At 43.0% G+C, this 24,919-nt stretch overlaps 1 protein-coding gene across 3 annotated transcripts in view; it reads right to left on the bottom strand.

Annotated features, from left to right (window-relative positions):
• MOB1B (MOB kinase activator 1B) overlaps window positions 1–24,919 on the bottom strand; it is a 42,339-nt gene that overhangs the window by 16,705 nt on the left and 715 nt on the right. For 2 of the 3 annotated variants that reach the window (XM_013193737.3, XM_048045683.2), the window contains exon 2: window positions 4,031–4,197. In XM_013193737.3, coding sequence (XP_013049191.2) covers window positions 4,031–4,197 — 167 coding nt within the window. Of the gene's footprint in view, window positions 1–4,030; window positions 4,198–24,465; window positions 24,845–24,919 lie in introns of those variants that run through there. The other variant, XM_066996825.1, reaches the window with a different exon arrangement.

The raw sequence follows: 24,919 nt of genomic DNA, 5'->3' as shown, positions 1-24,919 counted from the left end.
GTCCCCCAAGCTTTGCATCCAAAAGACTATCTTTCCAAAGAATATTTATGCTGTGTTCAAACAATAAATGGGAAGGGAGGTGGGAGTTAGACAAGGCATACAGTCAAGTGACTTCTGTTCCTTTGATTATTAATTAATCACCACCAGTTAATATTTTGTCCAATATGTTTCCTCTTTTACAAACTATCCTTGGATATTTCTTTTGGGGAGTTATTCCTTAAGTTTGGTTGCAAGTTTGGGATAAATGTTCTTAGACATTTTTTTTAAACAGTTTACTGCTGAATCACTGAAATAAATAAAAGACCCAAAGTTAACATATCTAGCTATTCCCATTGCCCTAACTACTTTAAATGGATGCTCAAGCACTTAGAACTCTTTGAAAGCAAGACTCTTCTTCAATAACCTAAGAGCAGGTTCAGTTTTTAGCAACCATGGTCACTGTGATCAATTTATAAAATCCACTTTCAATGCCTAGTCCCCCTTGCACCTACTGGGGAGCGCAGCACATTCCCAAGGTATCAATATGTAAGTTTATCTTTTCAAAGTAACTTTCAGACAATGGATAACATGGGTTACAATTGAAAGGGGACTTATATTAAGCAGCAGGAAGCAAAATTTCAATTAGGCAGGGTTAAATTCTTACCACTAAGAGCATAACATGGTTCCAGTGTAACATTTTACTCAATACTCCTACCTTCCTTATCCAGCAACAGCTACTGTAACTTGTGCTTCTGGATGAACCCGAGCAATACAAGCATACAAGAACTTAAGACTTGTGGGAGTAGCTTTGGTGTCCTTACTCATCTATCCCATGTTTTCATCATATGCGTGCATGAAATTCAGCAATTCAGCCATATACAAAGTAAAAATAGACTTAATGTCCCAGTGCCCAGTCCACACTCTTCCATTTCTCCTGCTAGGAGCATCAGGCCTCCCATCTCTGACAACAGGAGCTTTTACAGCTCAAATTTCATCATCATGCGAGGCTAGTCCTCACGAGAAACCAGTACGTAGTCTGTCTGAGATCAGCACCACGTAAGACTTACTTTATTTAAGTGTTACCTGCGTGATACCCACAACTCAAGGCATCAGTGACAGACCGTTCCTTTATTGAGACGGATTTCAGGAATACTCAGCTAAAACCGCTTATATCATTAAATAGACATGCGCTATCCAATTTAGTGCTGAGGTGACAAAGCTCTTCATTCTGAACAAATGGGATTGTTTTTCTGAAACCGGCCTCTGCAGTAGTTAAACAAATGTGTGTGTCTTCGCTTCAAAATTGACCTTTTTAGAGTCATCAGTTCCAACAGTGAACACTCATACAACCAATCTGCAGGACCCTGTGGAATGACCAACAACAACACGCTCCTCTCAGCCTGCTGCTATGCCAAAGAAAAGTCAGTGCATTACTTTGTAGCCAGACCAAATTGGTGCTCTTTGCTTAAGTCTAGAGAGAATTACAATTACACTGTAATGCAATGGAGGTTGACATCCTCAATGTAAGCAATAGGAAATATAGTATACTATTAAAGTAACTGATGGCTACGGGAATAGGAGGGTTAAATACTGTAACTATCCTCACTGAATATTCAGGAGTATAAACAAAGATTACATGCACATCCTGGCAGCAAATTACAGCTACTGCTCAGCAGACGCAAGATCCAAGCTACAGCTGTGTCACACAACTTCCCAGGTATCTAAAAAGGGAAGCAGATAAAAACTGGTATGGCATGCACCTAGCGCAGTTCATCTCCAGCAACAAAAAACGTTTTTCTCCCTTACAAAGCACCAGCAGAAAATGGCAAGACAACTTTGGGAAGGGTTGATAAAGTTAGAGAGGACAAGAAGGGCTGCAAAGCTTGTTTCGGTGGGCAGGGGAGAGGCATTTAACACTGCAAAGGCAGCAAGAAGTGGGTATATGCAGCCCTTGTTTCATAAGTGTACACAAGAACAGCTAATTAAGTTTCCATTCCCTGCTCCCAGTAGAAACCACAGCCCAGTGTTTGCTTCGAGGCAAGCATGTTCAAAAAACCCACACAGACTTCGACAAGATGACTGATTATTGTGAATCCCACACTTGCAAGTCTCAGAAGGCCATGAGACACACCACCCAGCCACCACAGCCAGCAGCGCCTGACAAACAAGAAAAATGCAAGATCCTCCTTTCCAACATCTATAAAGCAATACAGTGCCTTTGCACATTTTCATTTCCTCTTTTTACTCATGGTTAAGTTTTAAGGGTTTAGGTTACTTTTCGCGCATGCTTTTCTACTTGAAGCACACATTGTCTGGTGTAAGTTTTTATTACTACAAAGATAAGGATGAATTGGACTTGTGAACTCATCAAAAACTGTACATAAAACTGAAAATAAACTCATCACACACTTCTCACCTTTTCATTTTTTATTTTGAAAATATACTTCAAAAATTTACATGTCAATTTACAAGTCAACTCATTACCATAAGACACCAGCAAGGCTAAGAGTCAAGCAAGAACTGGCAGAGCAGAGCACATTCTTCCTCTGCTCTTACTGTTATGAAGGGCAAAACCAATGACATTAAGTCATTTACATCATTTACTTGTTAAGTTTTTTGATCAATAGAAGAGGCTCACAGCTACCATTAACTGGTACGAGGTGTGGTAGACAGATGTTGTAAATCAAGGGAGCATCTAATGAGCTTCTCACTTTTAAAAAACAAACAACAACAACAAAAAAAACACTAAAACCTCACTTTGCTGCAAGGAGGCATGAAAAAAGACCATTTCGTTACAAAATGCAGCTGTTACCAGGAGCCAGTCTTGTCAAACGTTTCACTGTGTTTTGCCAGCCAGCTAATTTAGTGGTTATATCATTTGGGAGCTGAAAAAAAGAGGAGACATGGAGTGGGGGAACCACCAAAAGGGAAGGATGCAAGCAATATATCAAGCACTGTTAGTAATGCTTACTCGTAAGAACGGGCTGGCTCTTTTTCTAGACAGTTTTGCAATGCAGCATGAACAAACTTGTATAAAGAATGGTGTCAGTATGACAGTTCACATCCCAAATATGTCAAAGAGCAAAAAGAAATAGAAGTACTGAAAATAAGCAATTAGAAGACATTTATCCTAAGCGTAATCTATACTGCTCTGCAGTGCACAATCAGTACTCTACTTGCAGGCCAATTCAAAGACACAAAAGACAAGGAAATACCGAGACAAGGCACAGAGTCTGTGGCAGCCAAAATCCTGCACGGCTATAGAGCATGATAGAGTTTGGGTTAATCCATTCTCTAAGGGTAGAAGGAAGGCAGCAAATCATGCTGCAAGGAGAGGGAGAAAGAAATATGGTCAAGCAATCAGAATTTGGGCATCGTTGTTTGGCCTAGTCTAGCATAAAAAAAGAGAGCTAGGAAAAACAGCTTTAGAGAAGTTAAACAAACAAAATCAGAGACTTACCAGAGCAAGGGCTCACTACTTGGTAGAAACAAAAGGAAAGGACTAACTTTAGGAACATTGCAAAGATTATCTCTGGGTTTGTAATGGGCAAAAGGAAAGACAAGCGACATGTGACTCACATCTTAATATCCTTTAGACCTGGTCCTCACACTTACCTAAATTAAGGTACTACGCTTCGCATGCAGAGGCTTGCCTATACTGTTGAGTAACCACCCTAGCTGCAAAAGAGCTAGCTTAAACATATTAAGATGGCACTGACGGGCTCTTTTCTAAAAACAGCAGTGGCATTTCTACCTCAGCACTTGTTTGCGATCAAGCGCTCAGATTTTAACCACTCAGAATAAGAATTATTTTGTTAACAGGAACATATTTTTGGCACGGGGAGCTTAAGGAGTTTTGTCTCAGTGAGCCATTCTGCATACACCAGCACTAAATGATATGACATTCACCTCTCCCCACTTCAGCACAGCGCAGAGTGGTGCATGTACGACAAAGGAGCCCACCCCACTAGAAAGGAGCACACAGCTGTTTTCCCACAAGTGCCAGCCCACATTTAACACCCCCTCACAAAAAAACTGTTAGCTGACTTACTGTTAACTGCAACCCATTCATTCAAGTCTTCACCCTCTGGAAGCATAACAGCCATCCGGAGGTTACCACTTCCAAGCGTGGCCTCGGCATGTTTGAGCAGCTCGTACTGGTGAGAACCCTCTGGAATATTCTTCTTTGGTTTGAAGGTTTTGGAAGAGCGACTGCCGCTGTGAAAGGGAGAGGAAACGTTTAGAGAACTTACAGAAAGGGAGGAGGCAAGAAGTCGCGCGCAAGCACAGGATTAGCATCAAAAACACTTCTTCCACTCCCCTATTTTCATGTCCAAAAGGATATTTAACAAAAACTGGGATACAAAAGTAACAGGTGCTTTGGCTTTTAAAATAAAATAAAATATATTCTTCTCTGCTACCCTGCCTTCTCATCTGTTCACCTTACCACTAAGCCAGCTGGACATTTCGGAATGCTCAGCCTCCCTTCATCCCCTCAGCAAGTAGGATCCTAGGCAAGATGTGACCAGAACTATTTCCTTCCCCAGAAGTTGTACAGCCACACGTAAAGGATAGCAGCCCAGCCAAACAGAAATATTCTTTATTCTAAACAGTCATGAATCTTCTCATGGTAAAAAAAGATAACAAATAACAGACAAATCCAACATCCACCTTCAGGAGCCTGTTCAGACCCTCATCTTTTCAAATCATGTATGGTGTGTTAAGTAGTTACTACGAATTAAGCTGCTGTTATTTACAAAAGCATATTTTCTGCAGGCCCAGCTGATTCAGAATAGTATCTTTGCTACCTCAATTCACCAGCAGTGTATTAGATCAAAACATCCACATCTAAAGGGGGTTAGGGGCTTAAAATGCCAACATAAAATACACTTTCCAAGCATCTGGTATTGTTTAGAAACTTTTCAAGACACTGTTGCTCAAAAATATGCAACTGCTTTAGCTGAATTCTGGTATAATTCCACATTTTCCACAAGCTTTCTACATCATTTTCCCCTTGTTTCACAGCACACAGACCTTTTAGTCTGTCAAGAAATACAGATGGCAACTTTTACAACTTTCATATAGATCATTTTCCTGCCTATAATTTTGTTTAAAAAACATGGACTGACTCAAGAAAAAAGTTTAGATACCTACATTTCAAATGATGGTAGTGAGCCTGGATAGCAGGTAAGCCCCTAGCAAGTCAGAAACATGACGTGCAAAAGTAAATATTTGAAGAAGTGTCAAATGAGCCAACACTTGTGAATGTTTCAGTGTATGGGCTGAGGAAAAAAAGGGTTGGAAAAAGAAAATTGATCTCTTGATTCCAACGAAAGGAAGTGCAAAGAGGTGAAATCCAGGCAGCTGAATTTTCATTACAAGCACTGACCAGTTCTCATTTCTTTAACCAAGTCTGCCGTTTTTTCCCCAGCTCTCCATAGGACAGAACAGAAATTTTTGTTGGTGAAGGGTAAGGAGGCTCTCAGGCTCACCACACGTCTGAACGTGCAGGAGTTGTAGCTCACCTTTGAGGCAATTCTACCCTAGCCACCTTGTTACACAGAAGCACTGCAACAAACTTGTTTCTGGCATTTCAGTTTCCCCACCACACCACACTACAGCCATGAACAGAAAACTAACAAAGGAGATCATTTGTTTCTACAATCCTACACGCCAACAGCTCTGGCAGAGATGCAATGCACACCAAAGAAGGCAACAACATTTTTTCTTTCCAAAAGACGACAGGTGATCGAGAATACATCATACACCAAACGTACGACAAAAATCTCCACAGTTTGGTTAAATCTAAACTTAAAACAAGAGTAGGGGGAGAAGAAAACACGCAGAAACTGGAGATATATGAGTTTTCCATTTCTTTTAGGCAAGTAACATCATCTTTGCAGGAACATCCCTGGGTATTACTCTCCCTTGGCACAATGCAGCAGCAGCATCCGCCCCCATCCCACAGGCTCTCAGGGTCATCCTGCTTCCTAAGCCTCATAAAGAAGCTCTTTGCTGGACTAAAGGGGACCGTGGGATGGTAGAGCTGAACAGGCCATGCCCATTCATACACGTTAGAGTAATACCAAGGAGTATCTAATGCAGTCAGCTGCAAAAAGCAGCTAAGATCCAGAATTAGGAAGAGGATGCGTATAGCTCCCATCTCTTCTGCTACACGACACTTCTAATGTGCACCCAGTCATTTGCATTACACCCTAAGCAAGGATACCAGATTCAAATCTTAAATAAAATAATTGCCTCCCAGTGGGAGTGAGAAGCTACTGCGGCTCAGGGAGTTCCCTTCCCCTCCCACCCCACCCCAGCCACCTGCATTTGTTGCCAGGCCACGCTCAAACTCACTCAGAAGAAAGAGCACCTGTTGAAATAAAAAATATATACATGAAAAAAAATAGAGAACACTTTTAACTGACTGTTTAGAGATGCAGGGTTTTCCTCCTCAGGAACACACAGCCACAATGCCAACAAGGGAATAAAAATACAACTTGGAACATCTGGCAATTGCCTTGGTGTATGTCTGCAGAACAGGGCTGGCACAAAGCAATACCCACAGCAACTGAAGACTGAGAGCGACTGGTATTGTTATCTTCCCACGTGTGTCAGTGTAAGCAGAAGAAAAAGCAGCACAAGATGAAGACAAGCACGGCACTTCCTGACCTGCTCAGAAGATTTTGCCTTCTGCATCGTAATATGACAACGAGGGAATCCAACTCCTGATACTTGCAAGAAATTCAAACCAAAGGTTCCCAAAGACTTACCACCGCTCCAAAGCTCAGGTCATCCATTCATCAATCATCATAAAACAGAAAGGAAAATAAGATATTCCCTTCCCCCTCGATGTACACAGATTCCCTAATTCTTAAAACTTAAGCCCTCCTTCCCTCTCCCTGTTTCAAAACCTAACATACATCAGCTTCTCTTCCACAACGCTGTCATTTTATAAAGAGATGAAGACTGAAGAACTTAACCGCTATAACTGGTCTGGTGTCGTTGCCCGAGGCAAGATCCACAGCCTCATCACAGAGACTACTACTGGGTGCATGGAGCTCCCCGAGTGTGGTGAGGAAAGCTCCATCCAGACAGAGGGAGCACTTACCGGAGGGATTCAGATTATCAAGAGCAGTACCCCACTTCCAGCTTCAGCTGAAAACCTTTGTTTGGGGAGGAGACAGTAGGGGAAAATACAAAGCAGTAGCTATAAGAAAGTTACTTCGTAACTCAACCAAGAAACTGTTTGTTTGGATGTTATCAGAGGTTAAGCCAGCAGAAGGAGTGAGGGTTTGAGAACCAAGCACAAGGGAAAGCATGGTGAGGGAACTCCCTAAATAGCCCAGTCTATTTTGAGCAAACTCTGGGTAAGAATTCACACCCCAGACCATGAGCTTGCGAGATAACAAACCAAGTCATCGCCGGTCAGGTGAACAGTCAGCAGAGATCTTCTATGGTCAAGGCAGCAGAAAAAACACAAGTCGGAAACAGGTATTGCTTCATCTCTGCTATACCCTTCCCATATCCAGGGGTTTTCTTTCCACAAGCTGGCAAAATTTCTGAGAGGATACACAATGCTTGATCTCGTCAACTCCCCCAGATAAGCCACCTCGTATTCGTGTATCTACCTTTGGCTCCTTTACCTTTCGGACCCCTGCTTTTCTAATTCAGCACAGCCAACCTAAGACAGCAGGAAATTGTCTCATGCGAAAGGCAGGCAGGCATCCCAAAGGAAAAGTAATTAGGATAAATGCAGGCTGCTAGCGATCCCATGCTATGGAAATATCTGCAATTTTGGCAATACATTATCAGAATTCCATGCACTTGTGCAGTTGGCCATATGCGAAGCCAGTTATCTGCACACGCAGTCACACGCTCCTTATTACAGAGTTCAGGGACACAACAGCCCAGCACAGCTTTCCTCAGCCAAACCGCTCACAGACAAGTTTGCTCATGGGCAGTCTAGTTGTAAATGGTGCTGCAAACACGGTTTCAGCTTACTAGTTCGGTAGCTCTCCTGTTCTTTAATCAAAACCATCCTCATTTATTTATGTCTTAGCACCATCAGTTGAATACCCCTTCAAAAGGCTCCCTTATTGAGTAATCCTGCTTATTCCCCAAATCCAGCACATGGCAGCATCTTCTTCCTGCATTATGATTCCCTACACTGAGATGTAAATGCCTTAAAAAAAAAAAAAAGTATCTTTTCATTCTTCCTATTACGTTAATCCCTTACCTATGGCAGATTTATAAAGTCCTCCTGTTCCACATCTATTTCCCCACGTTCTTGGGCATAAACTAGAAAAGTTAACTTCTGAAAGTTCCGTCTGGTGACCAATAATACAAGCAGTAATACAAGGCTTGGTCAAGTATGACGTGTTTGTCATAATAGAATCAGCTGCATCTGTGAACCTGTTCTCCTGAGAACTTAAAAACACCCCGAGCTGGCAGGTTGCAGCCACCTTTCCCTGTTTAGACTTTCTGAACTTTCCTTCAGTTTCAAAAACGTACATTGCATTAATGAAGTCGTGAAAGGGAACAGAAAAGTCTCACAAATACCCCACTAAGGATCCTTGTGCATAAAAAGGTCACAAAATGGGGAAATGTTGCATCAGACCCAGTATTTGTCACCACCAATTTCTAGTCTTCCTGAAAGAGCTGACTTCTCAAGAATTTCTTCCAAATCCGAGGACGTTTTGCTGCCTTTACTCCCACGTCCAACATTTCGAGCAAATTATGCCCTTCTATTTTTATAGGTAAGTGCAGCTACAGCAGTGCCAGATGCAGCTCAACCTAGCACTAAATGAGGAAACGTGTTCAAAGCCATTGACTCACTGTGCCAGGACGAGTCTCGAAGCCTGCCGAGGAAGCCGCACCTCTGAGCCGCAAGGAGCGCTTCCCACTGTCAGAAGCCCACACGCTGCTTGGCCTCACAAAGACGTCACAACGTGCTTACGAGCAAGAATACAACATTTCCTCCAAAGCTGTAATTTTATCTAGCCATCTGCTGACAGGGAGGGTTTTTAATCAGGCGGATCCTGCTGCCTGGTCTGTCGTAGGTTTGCAGGATGATGCTTCCAGAAGAAAAGAAAATTCTCAGGCATCCTACTTGCACCACACTTCGCACCCTGCCTCACAGCCCACTCCAGCCTCAAATGCAGCATTGGCAAATCTTTTATAATCCAAGCAGTTAAAAAACCAGCCTAACCTCCTGGTTCATTTCTTTTTAACTGGGGGAAAGGAGCCACTTAAACCTTCACGGTCCTGCTGGAAGCACTCTGGCTGACCTGGCTTACACCTCCTCATACCCAAGGGATTTGTGCACTCGAGTCTTTCGCTAGAGCTTTTTACCTATTTCTACAAGGTCTGCTGCATCTCCATGGAAACCTGAATTAAAACAGAAAAGTTAGCATCCTTATGCAGAAAACTTAAGGCTTCACAGTTTGTTCTTACCATTAATGTCAAATTCTTACCTACTGTTGTGTCCAAGACGGTTCAAACTGACAAGCAAAAACCCTGCCGCAAGTCCTGTGGATGCGGATGGAGGCCCAAATCCTGCCTCTATCCAGGCTGCCAACATATCTGTTTTGCTGCAGTACCACATCCTGAAGCTCTGAAATACTGACAGTGCTCCAACATCTTCTCCAAATTCCTCTCCGGTGAAAAAGTCCAGACGGCGTTATCCCCTAATTCACTAACACTTCATTAAAGCATCTTAAGCTAGCCCAGTGCTTACAAAACATGCAATCACTACGTCACTGGCAAAATGGAAGAAGGAGAAGAGGAAACACCACCCTGGAGAAGACACAGAACAATCCGAAAACTCTTTTTCCCCCCCCTCGCACACCTGATCACACATAGCATACAGAACTGACACGTTTTTCAAGTAATTAACATCTTATTTTTAAAATACCACAAGTATTCAACTTCCATGGAAAGTAAAGACAGCATTGCTCCTCCCATCTGTTTCGGGCTACCTGTCGGCTCAAGAACACAGTGCTGCAATTACCTTAAATCATTTCACACGGGGCTCATCAGCGGACAGTTTTATCAAACATTGGAAAGGGCAGAAGCTTGCCCTGGGGAAAAATAATTAGAAAATGCTGCACCTTTTTCAGGATAAACCCGCCGCCTGTATTCTTCTGGCCTGTACATATTGCTGAGGCCAAGGGATATCATCTTTCTTTCCTCACGGAACCTCCAAGCAACTAAATTTTACATGTATAGCTACAAGACTCGATGTCTCCCAAAAGCATCCACTACCAGGGCCCAGCTGAAGTAAGCCCCTCAAAATATTTGGAGGAGCTCGAGAGATTTGGAAAAAGCTGAACTCAAGTCAGCACACAGAACATTTACCTGGGGCATGGAAACTTTCCATATTTCAAATCCTGCTTCTTCATCTTCAAAGGCCTTTGCAGGCATTAATTAATCCTCACAAAGTATCTTTGAAGTAGGCATCATTAGCGTCTTGTTAGACATAGGGAAACTGAGGCAGAGACTCACTGCCGCAGGCCAAGGAGTGAATTTATCAGAGAAGTCCCCACGTTTTCCTGCTGTGCCTCCTTGTCTCCTTTCTCCCGCCACGCCTCTTTTTCAACTCCAAGACACAGAGACACTGGAAGGAGAGAGCTAAATTCCAGAAAAGCAAGCATTTCAGGCCTTTAAACAATAACAATGGGCTTCAAATTGTAACGTGCTGCTAAGAACAGACACATCAGAGTAGGAGCGTGTTAGTTTCCAATAGCCAAGATGTCAACATAGAAATTAAAATAAAAGCTTAAGCTACTTTTTGGAAAGCAAATCAATAGTTTCAGCATGTAAAAGCTTATTCTCTGTGACAATCGCAGCAGCAGAAGCAGAGCAGGTAAATTAAATCATACATGCTCGAAATCTGCACTGACAAGATGTAACTTGAGCATTTCTATTTATAAAACTGAGTAGTCACAACATTTCTGTTCTGAAGACAGAAGGTGTGCGAGCCAGGCATTACTTTCTTCAGCTCTTATAATACCAAAAAGTCAATTATTTTCCAGTCTGATTCCACTCATTAAAATAAGCCCGTCTCATCGTTCACCTGTTTGGAGGTATCAAATCCACCATCAGAATTCAGGAAGCAAGTATTTCACAACCTTACACTCCTTTGATGTTCCAGCATGCAGCAGGTCTAAAGACAGATAAAACAACCACCAGCCTATGACTGAGAAAGACAGCGAGGAGCTTCAGCCCCGTGGTCAGATGCTGCGTGTGCTAAGAGCATTCCTGTTGGGCTCTGGGGTAGGATGAGAAACTTCAGAGGCCAGCTCTGCAAGAGCTACAGGCAGTTTTGGAAATGCTGTTCTCCCACCCGACTACGTTCCATGAAGATGACCACGAGACCCCTTGAACAGAGCAAGCTAATGGCTTGAAATGAGACGTGGTGCTGGAATTGCTCTAAGACAGTGCAATACTGAGTTACAACTCAACATTAATCGGTATTTGAAGGTCATTCAATGCAGAGGAAGAGTTAAAAGCCAGCAGAGACTGGCAGCGCACAAGCTGATAGCTCTCACCCAGAAAAATGTCCCTTTGTGTAAATTCTTCAGCCACCATCGCTGTATTATTCTGAACACTAAGAAAAGCAACACACTTCTAGAGAGCGCTGCCGCCTAACAAAAATAACTTTCCTAAACATTAAGCTGTAAATAGCATAATTCTCTTCCCTCGTATGGAAACACAAACTCCACCAAGATCACTAAGGAAATCGAAGCAGTCTGTCTGGGCAAGAGTTAAGAGCTGCCAACTCCTTGCACAACACACCTGCTCTCCCAAAATGCAAGGCAGGGGTTAGAAAGTAATTCCAAGCCCAGGGTTTTGTTGCTGGTTCTGTTTCTTTGTTTTAAAAGAAGAATCAGTTAATAATTCCACAGACAGAGGGTCGTTCCTCCAAGTACAAGATACGTGGTGTTTATTACTTATACACTCTACTGTAGGAAACTGTACGTAGAAAAGCTCCGTGGAGCACCTTCAGGAATAAGTACCGGACTCTGCCAAGGCACCAGCTGGGCTCACAGCTTTTCCGTGCAAAACCACCCCTGCCACGTTCCCCGAGGTGCTCCTGCTCGCTCCGGAACAGGACTGCTTTCTAAACGCAGCTTTCCTTCCAGAGGCTTCACCCTGCAGGTGTGGGGCTGTGTTCCCACCTCCTGGTGACATGCAGGCAAGGAGATCCAAAAAAAAAAAAAAAAAAACCAAGCCAAGGTTAACAGTTACAAAACACAAAGGCAAGGGGCCTTCTGGAAGAAAAAGGAAGGAAGAAGTTTAATTTCAAACACCATTTCTTTAAGCGCTGAAAGCCATGCTTAAAAAAAAGCCACCAGCAAACATGCATCTAAAAGTTTCCTCATCTAAAAATAATCCAGCACAGACCTAGGGGATTTAAAACCTGATTTTCCAGCACATGGAATTGGCAACGCTTGCAAAATAACACGGGTTATTCCTAAAAGAAATGCTTCTTCAGATGTCTAGAAAAGGGGTAAAGCCAGAGAAAATCCCACACCCCATTTCTTCAGTGAAGTACTAGTACCTGTCCTTCCCCATCCTACCTTTTATCTTTGCTACAACATGGAGTAAGTTAAGCTTCCCGCATGCTTTTCAACCTGAATAAATTCTCCAAGGGCTATAATGACCACTGGTTTTTAAAACTGATTTGAAATAGTGCCTCCTTCTACCAAAGGAGAAAATACTGCTTTCTGACTGTGAAATAGGTATTTTAAGGAGATTTTAAATCTCTCTTTATCCTGTTAATGGATAGAGATTGAGAACAAAAATCTGGCTTCCCCTTCTTGGAAAATTAACCGTCTTCGTAGATTAGTGTTTCACACAGGATGGTATGAGAAGAGGCAGATTAAAATGTCATAATCTTATCAGGGGTTCTTAAAAAACACAATATGCAAGACTCTACATGTTAAAAGAAGTTAATCAGATGATTCACATCCAGTAAGGAAAAAGTTACTTAGGGTAGCCTTAAGGAATGTTTTTGCTTTTGCTTGTCCCAACCATCAACACCCAGTGTTGCAAGCTGTCATAACATGTACACTTCCACATTTTTAAACTACTTTTTTTTTCCCTTTCTATGCATACACATTTTAGGCAGTGAAATCAAGCAAATTCAGGGTTCGCCTAGCCTAAGTTGGATGCTGTTGCAGCAGAACAGAGCTGAAAACAAGCTCTTGCCATTATTCCTAGGCAGCCCAGCCCTCGGGGAGGCAGAGGCTCAGCGGGAGAACTGGGGGAAGGGGACTGGCCCCGCGGGGCTGGCATTTCGTTCTGCCCTCAAGACACTTGCGTGCCCTGCAGCAGCACACTTGGTGCCAAATCCCCCGAGGTGTTCAGTGGCCGTGGACAGTTTCCTGAGAGAGGCAGGCATCTACACCCCTCTGCGTCTCTCCGCCTCTGGTTCCCAGGATGAGCGAAGGGGAGGCGAAGGGGAGGCGTTGTGCTACAACGCTGAAGTCTTCTGCAACCCCACCCGGGTAGGTGGCACTGGTGTTCCGGCTCTTTACCCAGTGGGATGCAGCCTTTCTCCGAAGTAAGCACAATTCCTAACACAAGAAAGAGGCAAGCATCCTGAACACCATCCCATAACCAGAAGTCATCATCTGTTTGCTATGCTTGCACACGAAATAAATTCCCTTGTCTGACTTACAGCACGGTCATCTAATACACTTTCATCTCCTGGAAAACCCTCAAAATAAACAAAGCAAGCCAGAGTTGCGTTCACTGGATACTACTGGAGCTCTGTGTGCGCACTCAAAAACACAAACTAATTCCCAGAGCAGCCAACAGTTGCGGAAGTGACTCAGCTTCGAAAGCCTTGTCCTCTGCAGGACCGACAGCAGTGCTGGACAAAGCAAGGAGAGGGACAGGGCACAGAGGCAAGAAGAAGAATGAAAGAGAATCCACTGGAGAGAAACTTGGGGGGAAAAAAGCAGTACACATTCAGCCACGTGTGTCCTTTTGACTTGCGGGGACAGGCACACTGACACGAAGACAGCAGAGCAATTGAAATATGCACATGGTATAAAAATTGCAGCCTCCCAAGAGTCTTCTGCCCTCATTTTTCTCCCCTCAAAGCCACGGTAACATTGGTAATTTTAAGATCACTGTAATAAAAAGAAATCCCATATATTTTATGATTAGAAATCTACCAGGAGCTATTATCATCACTGAAATTTTCTTTATGGCTAGACAGAACAACAGTACCGTGTTCTTTGGTTTAAAGGAGAGAGGAAAAGCACATCATGCAAAACACCCAAAACCTTTAACCAGTGCTACAAGCAAAGATTTCTACAGGAGCAGCAAGAGACCCAAGGATCTCCACACATTCTCCTCTGTCATACATTTGAAAACCTGCTGCAAGAAGGAATCGAGATTATCCAGAATGTTTTGCTGCACATTCCCGGCATCTACTGCCTGCCTCGACGCAAACACAACGCTGTCGTCACTCGCAGAGTTTGTTGTAGGGCAGACCAAAGTTGGCTTTCAAAGAAGGCTGAAGAGCGGGCTGTTTTGTTGGGTTCTTTCAATCAGATCCAGTTTCCTTTAATAGTTGAATATGGGCATTTACAGTGTACGTACACACACAGGCACAACGTATCTTGGAATTGTAGGGCAAAACCAAAACCAGATTTATTTCTACATATTCTAATATCCTAATATTCACGTACTCCTTCTTTAAAAGAACAAGCAACTTTGAAAGAGGCAAACATAAAGTATTCCCTCCTCCCCAACTACTTATTTTTTTTCCCCCAAGGACCACTGAGCGGGAGTTCAGTATCTTTATCATTTCAGTCACTAATTAAGTTCTCTGCAAACTAAATAGCGCTTTTTTTCTCCTACTAATGTTCCCCTCTTTTCCCAGGAAATCCTTATTTCTGTCAATTAGCATTAGCTCACTTAAAAGGGAGGGCACAGCATGAATTCAAACAAAAGTCACAACTTCACCCAGTTATGCTTCAAAGTTCAGTTTCCACGAAGGTTCAAACCTCAGCTTACTGAATGAACGTGCCTAATAAATCATTCAGCAGACAGAAGAACTACGCTTCTTTTGTAAAACCAACCCTTTTCCATACATTAAACTCAGCACTAAAAAGCCATCCGAACACTTATTTCTACTGTACATGAATGTATGGGGCGCATTTTCCTTTGAAGAAAGAGGACTCAATAAAGCTGTAAATGGCAGATTACTGCAAGAGGCTGAAAGGCTCCTAAAAGGGTGCTGTACATACATACCCTGCAGCAAGGACTGCTGCATGAGAACTAAAGCCACAGAGGGTGCAGTCCTGCCCAGTGGCAAGCAAATTCGGAATCAAGAGCCAGGTGCCTGCGACAGATTATACAGATTATAATACATCGTGTTAACAAATGGTAACGCCGCCCTGCTCCAGAGCAATGACACCTGCAGGAGGACTCCACCCGGAGAAGTCTGCCACCTGAACCATCTCAGAGCACTTCTCTCTGTACGTTGTGCATGATGAAGACAAAGACCAGAGAGCAAATGCAGGCAGAACATTTTCTGGTTTTAGAGAAACTCTTAGAACCCGTCACTCAGCTGTTTCCAAGAAAATGTTATGCTCCAAAGAAAATCAATTAGACAGAGGGAAGATGCTTGGTAACAGATGTGGGAGTGAGAACGATACTGCACATGTTACGCAGACACATGGAAACATAAAAAGCAGAATGAGGAACTTGAACGTCATGCGGAGCAAAAGGGAACAGAACAACTTTTTTTGAGGGAAGCAGAGCAATGCTGAAGTCCTTGCCTGGCAGTCAAAGTGAATACCAACAGGAGAGAGAAACAAATCAACCACAGAATGTGAGCACCACAAATGATCAGAAATGTAAACTAGAAGGTACCGTTACAGAAGACACAACTGAGGAAATTCCTAAAGAATTAAAAATCTGTGAGTAAGTTATTTCGTTTTGTAACTCAACTGATTGTGTTTAAGGAAAAGCTACTGGAACGCTAACAAAGAAAGACAGTTTACTAAACCATTTAAGTAGGTGTGAAGGAGTTCAAGATCTTTCAACAAGTAACCGAAAACATCATGAAGTGGTCTGGAGAGCTCCAGCTTGCTTCAGGCAGCCTCACTGCCCAACAGCAGCATCCTGATTGTGGAGCAGGAGACAAGGAAAGGAGGTTGAGAAGGCAATTAATAAAGCTTGTGATTAACAGCACTTGCCCATCTGTGATTTCTTTACTGTAGCACTCTTTCAATTTCATAGAACAAAGACAAAAGTGCCCCTTACCAAAGGAATAAGCTACTTTGCACGGCAAGCTATTCTGTTACAGAGATTTCCTTATATTCAGCTCAATTCTCTGTATGTCTTTACGTTACCAATGCCCTCTGCATCCCATCCTAAACCACATCTGCTGCCAACAGTCACACCCTTTAAATACATTTAAGAAGGTAGCAAGCACAGCTTTTCAGAACGCAATCTACACGCTGTTGAGGATGATGAATTACAGTAATAAAAGTTGGCTCTAATATCAAATTAGATCCTGACTTATACACCAAATATAGTTCTTGAAGAGCATGCCTCAGAACATGGATGGTTTCCCAAAACGCTGATCAGTGCTTTTGCAAACCAATGCTTTATGAATGACTAAAGCAAATCTAGTCATACAACCTACGAAAGCACAGCAGGGCATCCAAGAAAAAAAATGACTAACAACTGTTTAGTTTAAAAGGAAAGTCTTCAGTCCTTTTAAACTCAGTAAAAAGAATAATCTGGTAATGCGTTTAGGAAAAAGGCAGCAAGAAAAAAGGAGAAACTTAACTGAATTTTAATGGAAGAGAAATCACTTCAGCACTTCTTAAAAGGCTGTATTTTATTTTAACCCTCAAGCTGAACAGGCTGACGATACAACTACGGTGAATAAAAAATAGCTGTCAATTTCCTAGCAGAAACCTCAGAGCATATACTTAAGGTTACACTTCCACCTTGATTAATTGGTAAAATGGGGTCTGGATTCAGGAAGTACCAGAACAAGAGAGACAAGAAATAACAAGAGAACAACAGGAAGAAACGGACAGGAGGCAGTAATGAATAATCTAACAGCTTTCCAAAAATACACTGCGTTATCTCATCACCAAGTATTTCTTACACATCCCCCGTATTTAATACAATCTTGTATGTGGTGTGTGTACCTTCAGTAAAAGCTGCCTGTACCTTGCGAAGTACCATAGCAAGAATATCCACCTGTCCACAACATCTGAGGTGGAACAATTGCTCCTACCTCCACAGAACACATCTCTTGGCATTAGTTCAGCTTGTGCATCTGACAATTGAGTCCACAGTCAGTTTAACTGTTCTCCCATGAACTTGTATACAGTTTCCTCTTGTCCACTCACACTGCAACAAGAAATTTTAAGAGCTGTCAACCACAACAATTAGTAACAGCACTTGAATTTAAAGGAAAAAAAAAAAAGAGAGAGAAAGAAACCAACTTTTATATAAAAATAACTTCAAGATTTTTTTTTTGGTGAAAGTTAGATTTTACATTACACTTCAGCATTAGGAAAAAAAAGTTCTGTTGTATGACGAGTAAAAGACACTGTAATGCCATTTGGATCCCTGGATCTAGAGCACTCAGCAAGTCCCTAAAACAATTGCTGCATTCAAGTGAAACCAGGACTGTACCACTGGAGTTGGCAAAAATGCAATAAAAATATCAGCTACCAACTAATGGGTTACTTGATTGAGGTCAAAAAGGGAAGGCCGCCTAGTCGTTATCTGGATTCAAACTGTTTTTCTATCAGAAGTCAGATGTCTCACTTTTTTGCAAAAGAGGAATTTACCAAAGCTTAATTAAAATCATTTATTCTCTCTGCCATAAAGAAAGGAATTCGACTTGTGATGCGGACAACAAATTCAGGCGTTCGCAGTTCTAGTCTGCAACACGTTCTTCACTGAAAAAGGGAGAAAGATTTTGTATGTCAGCAGTGCTCATATCCCTAGGACACAAGTAACTAACTCTGTAGGTAAGCTACCAAATGAAAAGATAATATGCAATGATAGGCAAGCAAAACAAGAAGGTGGGAAGGGAGCAAGCTTCAAATAAAACTAAACTGAAATATGGCAAGGATCACAGGAGGTATGTAAGAATAACAAAAGGAATGGATTCCTGCCGAGGAACAGCTGTGAGCTGGAGGAGGGAGGGAGAAAGTCCCCTTAAATCCGCAAGTTACAGCAGTGCAACAGAAGTCAGTGATTTGAAGGGCCTAAGAGGACCAAGAAGGTGCACCTTATCCGAAGAAAAACTGAAAAAAAAGTCCAGTGAAGAGTGAATGAATTAACTTCCAAGTCATCAGCAATTCACTGCTTTTCAATGTTTCAAAAATGTATTTGCGAGGATAAACTGCTTTTACCTTCGTGAATTCACTGTGGGGGACTGCCTATTTATTAACACAAAATTACCATCTCGTACGCATGAATTTGGTGTCTGCTGACTCAGGCTATTTATTGGAAATGAGAAGCCAAGACCTGAATATAAAAGAACACTTCTGAGATGCACAAACCATTTTGCTACAGTGCACAAAGCTGTGTAACTTTGTGGTTATTTCTTTAGGACCTGCTTCAAACTGATCCAGCAAAGCTGCGCACACACGGATTCAGATAACCTAGTCAGAATACACGACAGCTCTGTAGGGAATTCTGTAGCACCCTGCTCAATTTTAACATTCGGTGTGTTTCATCCCAGAAGATGAAAACAGAACAGATCTCTTCCTCCGGAAGAGAGGTCTTCCTCTGTAAGAGATCCCCCTGCACACTCCAAGAACAGTAATTTTCTTGTCCATAGTTGTCCCACACAGACACTTTCAAAAAGGACTTTTCCAGTTTTTCCTCCCACTTTCATCATCATTCACCTGTGTCACCCTTCCTAAAGCACAGCACTTCACACGGCTGCCAATACGTCCTCTGCAACTTCTCTTCAGTGACTCTGGCACGCTGTGCAGCCGGTGAAGTTACAAGAATGACAGCCAGCACTACACTAGTGCCACAGAAGTGCTATGGAAGTGAAAGGGAAGGAAATGCCACGGTTAAAAAAGCAACACGCACAGATATGACAAAGCACTGGACCCTTATAGTCCCACCTCATTACATTTAAAGACTAGAGGAATAAAAAAAATCTGTGAAAAGCAATTAAGTTATATTTGGCTATAGCCAAAACCAGATTCTACAGCATTTCAGTACAGACAACCCACAACCTCCCTCTCTGCACATTTGAAAAAAAGACAAAAAACAAACAGTAAGTTCACTGTGCCTCGATTTTAATAGGAAATGGCTTAGTTTACAAATGCTAAAAGCCGTTCAAAGCATATTCCATGGTTTAAGTTGATTTGTGGGTCGAAGGCTTATTGATAGCTTTGGCAGCAGAAGCTCTGTTACTGCTTACTACATAAGACTTAAGGTGGCATAATTAAATGCAGCAATTTACTTCTCTAAGACAAACAAGCAGCTTCGCTCTGCCAGCCTTGGGCATGATATTATCATACTTGTGACTCTTAAACCAGACGTTTCTATTATTTCATCCTTTTTCAATCAAAAAGGACGTATCTTGCAGGACACCTACAGCCTAAGTTATAAGTGGGACCCCCGGGCTATCCTTACCACCGTTCCCTGTTGCCACAAAGAGATCCTAAATTCAAAGACTTGACAGAAAATTATCCACTGCATTAGACACCTCTTCCGGTTTAAAAGCCGAGCTACATCACACCTGCACAAATCCTCCCCTAAAAGCGATCCTTGTTCCATCACCGTTCTCATCTGACAAATGTAAACAGCTAATTGCATAGCTCCACTTACATTGCAAACACAAAGAGAGAAGAACAAGCAAGGGAAAACACTTGTGGCATAAAAACAAACAATTAGGAAGCAATTAAGACCGGACATCCACTGCCATGCAGTATACACAACTTTCACACTGAACAATGCCACCTTTGGCGTGTTTGTTTCTTCACTTTAAACTGATGCTTCCACGTGGAGAGAGAAGCATCCGAGAACATCTGCAAGTGTCAATCCTTCATTTCACCAACGAGATGTGCCCCAAAACAGCCTATTAGTGGCAAGACTTCTTTTCAAGCCCAATTCAAAGCTCCGACACCTTGCAGGCTGAGTGGGGTCTGCCCAGCTCTGTTACTCAGAGGCAGACTCATTCTTTCCGAAACGAAGCCAGCGCCTGCGTAAACTGAGCTCTGCAGTCCTCTACCGCCGCCCTTAACGATAAGGCAGCAGCACTCGAGCACTGCTGGCTCCAATTTATTTGCGTTTCATGGTATGCAAATTTGGTCAGCCGCTTTTAAAAAGCATACATTAGCTTACCGTGACAAGCAGACATTTCACCAAACTCATCAAGAAAGAACAAAATCAGTGACAAGGGAACGGCAAGGACTCGACTGTCTCAGAAGGCAGCAATGCACACAGAGCCGGATGAAGTCTGAGGACAGGCCTGATCATACACCCAAGCTAATTCAATTGCCAGTTTGCACAGAAAAGAAAGAATCCTCCTCCCTGGCTTTTGCCATGTTCACACACTCCTGCTGCTTCCGTTACTCTAGCACCATCCCTCAGTCTCACTACACCATGACCCCAAGTAGCTAAATTAGCAAAAAACTAATGCTGCCAAAAAGGAATTCATAGTTTTCTGCTGTTTAGCTTCCTCAACCAGCTCGTAAGAAGGATGACAAGTGCATCAGCACACTGCACCCTAATAAACTGGTTTAGGTTCTTCAGCAAAGACAAGTGAGGAGGGAAGCGCACTTTAAGTAGTGTTTTTCAATGGTCTGAGAGTTGGAAAATGACTTATACTACAGGTAGTGCAAGGGGAACACGGACACTTCTGTATGAGTTGTAATGCCTTATTCATCACCATGGTTTCTGGAAGCTTGCTGTTCTTTGGTTCTCCCTTCCTTAAAAGCGACGAGCTGCCAGCCAAGGGGCAAATCTCTTGACAGCAAGCCTTTCAGGACAGGAATTAAACACAGAGTTAACACTGCAATTGGAACTATGTACTTGAACAACATGACACACCAACTTCAGATGAGAGTGTATACTTCAACAGCCAACCATTCAATGAAAACTATAAGCAGCTAAAAAAAGAGGAAAAAAAAAAGTAGAAAAACTACTTCCTGTGTAGTTCAGGGTCACAGCTGAATCCATATGAACTCTACCTCTAAAGAATCCTTCCGGGTTCCTCAAAACTCAAAATTACAGTTATTAAGACTTAACGAAAACAAATCTTTAAAAACTTGGCAATAAGTTTTGCAATCCCCTCTCTGATTTACTTATAGGCAAACTCAAACCTTTCATTCCCAGTACTCTTCAAAAAAAAAAAAATAAAGGAACTGAATGCATCGATTTTGTGGTAAGGCAACATATTCATGTGTCCAAAGCCTTTACCCTGACCTCTTCTCCAGGAACCCAGCCGGCACAGCAGTATCACATTAGTCAAAGCAAAGAATGGGTCATACTCTCTCCTGTAAAACCTGTATTTTAAAATAAAGAGAACAAAATTATCTAACGTTGGACAAGCACATGTGCCATTTCTAACAGTTTGTGAATGCCTACACATTGATTTTCAACGACTGAGATTCCAGTTCAGAAGTGCCTAACAGTCTGCTGTGGGAGTCCTTGCTAAAGAGGAGAGAAACACCACTTCTCCAGCTTTTAATTACAGAAGGAGCACTCACGAAGCACTCAGCTGCTCTGTTGGACTAGAGTAAGCTGAGAAACTCTGCCCACTTTAAACAGCTTTTCCAACAGGTTAAGTAGCAGCAACTGAGCATCCAGGAAAACTAAAGGAGAAGGAAATAGCCATGATGTTCAAGAGCAGGAGCAGGCAGGGAAATCGGAAGGGCCATAACGCTCTTAAATCCAGAAACAAAACCACCAGCTCTGATTTTGATGCTGCTCCACAAGAAATGTAAGGGAAAGAGGAATGTCCCACTGCACCTTCCCCACATATTCATACACACAGAAACTCTGACTTCAAAAAAAAAAAGCACCACAACAACCCCCACACAGAACAAACTGCTAGAGGCTCTACCATACCGTGTTAGGTAGCGAAGAGTACATCTTTCCCCTCTTTGGTTTACAAGTTAACTTCATTTTGATTCATAAACCAATTCCCCCCTCAAACAACGGCTACTCATCCCCACCATTACGTGGCGTTTCCATCAGCTCTTGGTCTGCCAAAGTCTCACCACTTATGACTGCTTATACAAATCCAGTATTAAGAAACTCCTGGAACACCATACATTGGAATTTTCTGAGAGGGATTTACAGACTATGCAGACAGCTTTTATATAAAAAAATCAATAAAAAATACGGTTTCATAATATCAATAATAAAAACACTTTCCTTTTAAAAATAAATTACTTTTATCTAGCTGCTTTTTTTACATAAGTTTTGCCAGCGTAGGATAACACAAGCGTGTTACCATATGGCACGCCTACCAGAACTATCTTTAATTTTTTTTTGTGGAGATGTAAGCTACAGTACCTGCAACTAAGCTGTAATTTCTTTTAGAGAGAACTTGTCAAGTTGAATTTTTTTGGAACTAAAGATATTTTCTAGTTCAATTCCCTTTTTTTAATTATTTATTTTTTAATGGGATGACCTATTAACCATTGCAGAAGTCTGTAAGAAGCGTTTTCAGAAAGGAAGAAACTGATCAGAAAGAGGAGATGGTGAAGCTGAGAATAACAATTGCTGTCAAAACCAAGTTGTATTAATTCAGTGACTCGTCTCAAAAGACACTCTTTTTATAATGTTATCCATAGTGAGAGAAGACAATGGTTTCCCTTGATTTTTCTCCCCATGTAGCTTTGTATGTCACTGGCCCTAGCAACAGAGAAGAATAGCAACGGATTCGTCAGTGGACAAGGACCATGCAACGGGCTTGCGAGGGGGGCCCCAAGCACCCTGTGTTATCCAAGCACAATCACCCTGCTATTTGACAGCAAACAAAGTCTGCAAGCAGAACGTGGCTTTTGATACCGTACTTGAGTGTCAAACTGACAAACTGCAGCCAAGTTGCTGATGATAAACCTGCGTGACAGGTTCATCGTAATTCAGATAAAGTGTTTCTAAACACTGACAACCCTGAGCTGCTGCACTTCTACTGCGCGTTCAAAATTGCGAGCCTGTTCACAAAAAGAGAACGGGACCACACAGACAAAATACAACTTTGTTACCTCCATACCAAGGAAACTTGTGGTGAAAAAGGGGGAGAAAAAATGCTCTGAAAATCTGTTTTAGAAGTACTATGAAAATGTGAGGGTTTTGCAACACAAAAGTTTGAACTACTACATCAGTAAAAGTGTAAAGATGTCCAACTGCTATGACTGAATAGCTCTATCAAGAAAACATGAAGTTGGAAAAAAGGTGATGCTGACTTCCTGGATACCAAAAAAAAAAATAATCAGTACTAGCAAGTAACACACAGCTTTCCTGGTCTCCCCAAGGCCTACTGGGCATCTCAGGAAATTGTTTTTTAAAAATCCATTTCTAAACTGCAGATGAGCAAATGAGGTGTCACTGACCACGCTCTGCCAACAACAGCTGTGACAGCTTTGCCAGCATTTCTAGCTTTGCCATGCAACAACTTCAGTTTCCATTTCTATTTTTCAACCAGCAGGACTACTGGAAACAATGGAGGTGGGGGGAACGGGGGGAAAGTTCACTTTCCTAGGTTTCAGAAGGGTCTGGAAAAAGAAACAAAAATCTCATTATTGCCTGTGACAGAGGGTGGAGGGTTTCATGCTTTTCCGTTACCAGTTAGCCAAATGCCACGGAGCGTGAGGCTGTCTAATTTGCAAACCAGACTCCCAGGACACCGTCGTACGAGAAACCCTGTCCCCCTTCTCCATTGCAGCAGCTGAGAATTATGAAGGAGGGGGACAGCTGGGCTTCTCATTAGGAGCAGCGCTCCTGAATCTGCGGACAGTCATTTGTGCCCACCTCTGACTCGCAGCCCCGACCCTGCAGCTGATAGGTGTCTTTCAAATCCCTCTTGGGGCAAGGCAGCACGAGTGCAATTACAGGCAAGCTGCTGTGGTACAGCAGGGTTAAAAGAGAAAGGCAACGCGGAGGTTCGGAGGACGTTAGCTAGCGTCGGTGTTACCCGTCTCCACACAAACCCCACTCGCTAAAACCCTCCCGTTCCCCTGATGAAGTGTCTCCTCGGGAAGCAGGCTGCACGTACATCTGGTGGTTATCAATATAAGCCTTTAACAACTGTCAGAGATTATGGCAGCAGTCCCACTCGCTGCTCGCACGTAACTCTGGCCGCGCGCTCGGTGGGGCAAGGGCCTTGGGCGAGCTTCGCTCCGCGAGGGATCCCTTTTCAGCCGCTTGCGTTTCCCTGCTTTCCCTAGAGCGCATCTTCTCCTTAATTAATAGGTCACTGAACCGGCTTATGTTAATTGTCAGAAGTACCTCGTCTTTGTCCCCAAGGGGAGGGACCGAAGTTCATTCAGTTGTTGTCTACGAAGCGAAATTGCAAAATGCCAGGTTCTGCGCGCACCTCAATTGCCCCTCGTTCCTCGGGGAGCTTTTTAAGGCCGCAGCAAACGATCGCCTCCCCATTAGCGCCATCCACCCTGCCAGCGGTCTTTCGCCGGGCAGCCTGAGCCCGGAATTAACTTTGAACCGCTCTTTTGAGTACAAATAACGACGTAAAGGTTAAAATTAAAGACCGAACAGGCTCCGGAAGATGGGTGTTTTCCCCACGAAGGCTGCCCTCGCCTTCCTGCCGCTGCCTCGGGGCCGCCCGGCCGGGAGGGGCCCGCGGCCGCCGTTAGGGGGGCACAAAGGCAGCGGGCGGCAGGGGCTGGGGAAGCGGGAGGGGACGAAGGAAGGCGCGGAGAAGGGCCGGGGGCAGCCGCCCCTC

This window comes from Anser cygnoides, chromosome 4, assembly GCF_040182565.1.
Source record: "Anser cygnoides isolate HZ-2024a breed goose chromosome 4, Taihu_goose_T2T_genome, whole genome shotgun sequence".
In the NCBI taxonomy this organism is placed as follows: Eukaryota; Metazoa; Chordata; class Aves; order Anseriformes; family Anatidae; genus Anser; species Anser cygnoides.
This window is presented reverse-complemented; position numbering and strand designations above follow the sequence as displayed.